General features: G+C 40.8%; 1 protein-coding gene across 2 annotated transcripts; it reads right to left on the reverse strand.

Moving 5' to 3' along the window:
- Positions 1–279: 279 nt before the first annotated feature.
- On the reverse strand, positions 280–2,458 carry LOC122661317 (photosystem I chlorophyll a/b-binding protein 5, chloroplastic). 2 transcript variants are annotated; one of them, XM_043856675.1, is made up of 6 exons: positions 2,168–2,453; positions 1,939–2,071; positions 1,465–1,577; positions 747–851; positions 534–622; positions 280–442 (listed from the first exon to the last, which is right to left on the reverse strand). In XM_043856675.1, the coding sequence occupies exons 1-6, from the start codon at positions 2,401–2,403 to the stop codon at positions 300–302; spliced, it is 819 nt and encodes a 272-aa protein (XP_043712610.1). In that variant the 5' UTR covers positions 2,404–2,453; the 3' UTR covers positions 280–299. The 2 variants fall into 2 exon arrangements, with proteins under 2 accessions (XP_043712610.1, XP_043712611.1); XM_043856676.1 differs by lacking the exon at positions 747–851 and having other exon boundaries at positions 2,168–2,458.
- Positions 2,459–3,899: the final 1,441 nt, after the last annotated feature.

Consider the following 3,899-nt stretch of genomic DNA (forward strand, 5'->3'; position numbering starts at 1 on the left):
TGATGAAAATGTAGAGTATCACCATGACACCATCCAAGGATGTTGTGTCGCTAAACGTAATTTGCATATTCTACTTTCTAAATTCCAGGAAGAAGCAAGACCCAACGAGTGAAACTCAAAACTCATTCTTCAGGCTTACTTAATGCGGCAAGTCACTGCCCCTGTAAGTTCATTTTCTTGTAATGCAGCTTGGGTACATTTTTGAAACAACGAACTAGCATCCATGTAGAGAAAATGGTGATGCATTTATTGACACTTTTAAGCTGTTGAAGTACTGGAGGAACTGAGTTTCCTTATATTCAAGAACCTGCACCACACATTGTCTGGATTACAGTTCTGTGCCACGGATCAGAGAGATGCTCCATGAGATTGTCAATGGGACCGACATGAGTCACATTTGCCTGGATGAATATACCAAGCATGGCCACCATTGCCAGCCGTCCTGCAACAGATCATCCTCACTTGAGCAACAATGTTCAAACAACTTCTGATCACAACGTAAGACAACAAAGCAACCAAGGGGGAAAACCAACCGTTCTTGATCTCTTTGAGCTTCCAGTCGTGAGCATTTTTTATATCTTTAGCTAGACCAAGAGGATTGAGCAATGGACCACCAGGGTAGCTGTTAAATTTAGAATATAATGGATGTTAAGCTGCAACTTGAATCATATTTTGGTAGGGGGGGAGAAAAAAAAGGGGGTCTATTAGATTGTCATTGTAAACAAATACAATACATAGTAACTTACCCTGGTTCTAAACCTTCTAGCGCAGCTTCAAGCCCAAAGAAAGTTCCCTCTTGAGACTGGGATCCAGGATTAGTGAAATCCATGTACCTCTTTGTCTCTGCAAATCTATGGAATTGTGCAAAGTGAAACCGATGGATACAACCATTGAAAATGAAGAAGACTACACATGAATACAGATATAAGATAATTTAGATTTTGATCTCCACTCCTTTGGCTTTTCTTTCTTTTTAATTTAATTTTCTTGCTGAGAATCTTAAGACCAGCATGTGACCCCCTGGTACCTATTTGGAGTTCTTAAGAAGATGGATGTTACAGAGTACACAAAATGCTACTGGGTATTTGTGAGCAAATTAAGCAGTTTGTAACACTTAGCCCAGGTAGAAAGAAAATGAAGAGGACTACACATGAATACAGATATAAGATAATTTAGATTTTTATCTCCACTCCTTTTGCTTTCTTTCTTTTTAAATTTAATTTTCTTGCTGAGAATCTTAAGACCAGCATGTGACCTCTTGGTACCTATTTGGAGTTCTTAAGAGGATGGAAGTTACAGAGTACACAAAATGCTACTGGGTATTTGTGAGCAAATTAAAATTAAGCAGTTTGTACCACTTAGCCCAGGTAGAATAGCTGAATAACTCTAAATTTTCTCCAAGAAACGCCATTGAAAAAAAATTATGAAATACATATCAATTGGAAGAGGTCTGGATATTATTACCCCATCAACAATAGTTGAACAATGAACAAGGTCTCTGTGCTGGCAAAGTTGAATTTCACAGCCCCTGCTTCGTACCAAACTGGTAAATTGCTGATTTTTGTCACACGAAGTAACTGCAGAAGATCACTAAAAGATCACCACCACCACCTGACGACTAGATATAATGAATTTTGAATTCCATTTCAATTGGAAAAATGACACACTGTCAATCAATCGATCAAGTTTGTCCCAAGTGTGATGAATTACTAAGTCGGCAGTTTCAGCAATACTATTAAGGCGTTACTTTAGTAAAACAGAAGGAAATAAAGAGTATAAACGGACGGGTAATAATGACCACAAAAGGTTTAGAAAGGGATAACCAGTGTTGGATAGGAAGAAAAAAATGGTGGATACCCAACAAAAATTTCTTCAGATCGATTTAATTGCTCAGTTACTTTTGTTTACTTTATTGCCCGTGAATTAGAAGCGACTCACATCAGTAAATAGAATTCCGGCAACTCCAGCCATTGCCAAACGAGCATGCACCAGTTCTGCCTGCACATACCATCTCAAACTTTCTGGATCCTCTCCGAGCCCGAGAGGATCGAAACCATAATCTCCGGCTAGACTACAAAAGAAGAGATTGAAAAACCGCTAAAATCATCACCCAACTTAAAAGGATGAAGTGGGCAAGAGAGGGAGAGAGAGAGAGAGAATGGCGTACGTTCCATCGAGGTGAGGAGGTGGGTCGAGTCCAGGAAGCCAGGTGGGTCGCTGTGCTCGAACTATGGTTGAGTGGGGACGCGAAGTGGTGGTTGTTGGGCTTACAGGCGAGAAGGTACTAACGAACGGGTAACTGCTAATGTGCTTACCAGCAAATGTGGAAGAAGAAGAAGCAGAAGCAAGAGCAGCAGCTGAGAGAGGCTGAAAGAGGGTTCTACTTCCCATTGCAACGGCCATCTCTCCCCTCTCCTCTCTATCCTCTGCTATCGGCAACTCGACTTATTGGCACCACAAACCCCAACTCCATTTGAGCCGGGCCCCACACTCCCCTCTCTTCACTCGATTTGGGCTCCTCTACAGGTAGCCCAGCACGCCAAGGGATCATCCAGCCATTGGCTTGTGCTGCCCACATCCCCAGGCATACGTCGAGATGTGTGCGAAACAGCCCATCATTATTAAATTTTTTTTATAAAAAAAAAAAAAAAAAAAGATAAACAAGACTAATAGAGGATACAAAATAGGATTTAGAGCAATGGTTCAGTTTTGCACAGATAGATCCAAGGTCTCAAAGTCAGATCAGGATCGTCTCCAGGGAGCCCAGCTACCAGGATGCTGCTAGGGGGCATCCAGAGGTTGAGCAGTGCCGCACACATCTCGGCGCACACCAAGGGATGTATTCGACACAGCCCAACAACTGGCCGCACCCTGGGCGTGTTGGGCTCCCTAGAGACGAGTTATTACAAATTTGAGACGCTATTACAAATTTCAACATAAACATAGTTGATCATATGATAAAACAAAACTTAAGAAAAACGGACTATCAAGGGTGTGCCTGCCAATTGATAAGAGTATCCAAGTAAAGGGCAAGAGATAGTTGTCTCATCGTGTAGCGTCTACACTAGTGTAGGATTTTTTTGATTTTTTTTATTTTTTGTGGTGGTAATAGTTAATGAGAGGGCATCTAGGGGCATCAACATAGATGTAATTTTTTATTTCATAGGGGACAGGGTGGAACTTTCATGTGTTCTTGTGTCTAGGCACAAAGCCATGCGATCAGGTAGCATTCTTTTTCCCCTAATTAAATTAGGCTCTTAAATTTGACACATGACCATCCAAATCCAGACAATGAAAAAAATATTTCAAAACTTGCTTGGTATGACCATGGTTGATTATAGGATTTGGTTTTCTTGAATTAAGCAAAACTGAAGTCCTTTCTGACCACATGAAGCAAGTGTTTCCTTTGCAACCCAAGGCAATAAGTTTTCAGAATACCTACCAACTCTAATAAATGAGGACAGTCAAAAATCGCTTTGTGAAAGTTTTCCTTCAACCGTTGAGTAGGAAGAACTCATTCTCCACTGAAGAAGTGACCTTAAGATTGGACTCTTCGATCATCATTAGACTTTTAACAATTTACTGCCGAAGCCCAAATTACCCTCCCCCGGAATCCTAATAGTACTAATGCCTCTGGTGAAAGAATTCCTTCTTTAGTATTAAAGGGAAACTCGGTCTAAGTCGCTCGATCCTCTTGAACATCAAATAGATCAAAATACCGCTGGTGTCTCAAAAAACATATGCCTCCTCAATCATCATACCATTTATTTGGATCAAAGAAAGATTCAAGCCACAGCAAGGCATATCTCACTTTCCAACAAGTCACCATTTGAGAAAACTACAGAAAAATCTGACCCTCTAATCCCAAGTTAGGATCTTGCATCTGGGACAAACTTCCA

The sequence above is a fragment of the Telopea speciosissima genome, chromosome 5 (assembly GCF_018873765.1).
Source record: "Telopea speciosissima isolate NSW1024214 ecotype Mountain lineage chromosome 5, Tspe_v1, whole genome shotgun sequence".
In the NCBI taxonomy this organism is placed as follows: Eukaryota; Viridiplantae; Streptophyta; class Magnoliopsida; order Proteales; family Proteaceae; genus Telopea; species Telopea speciosissima.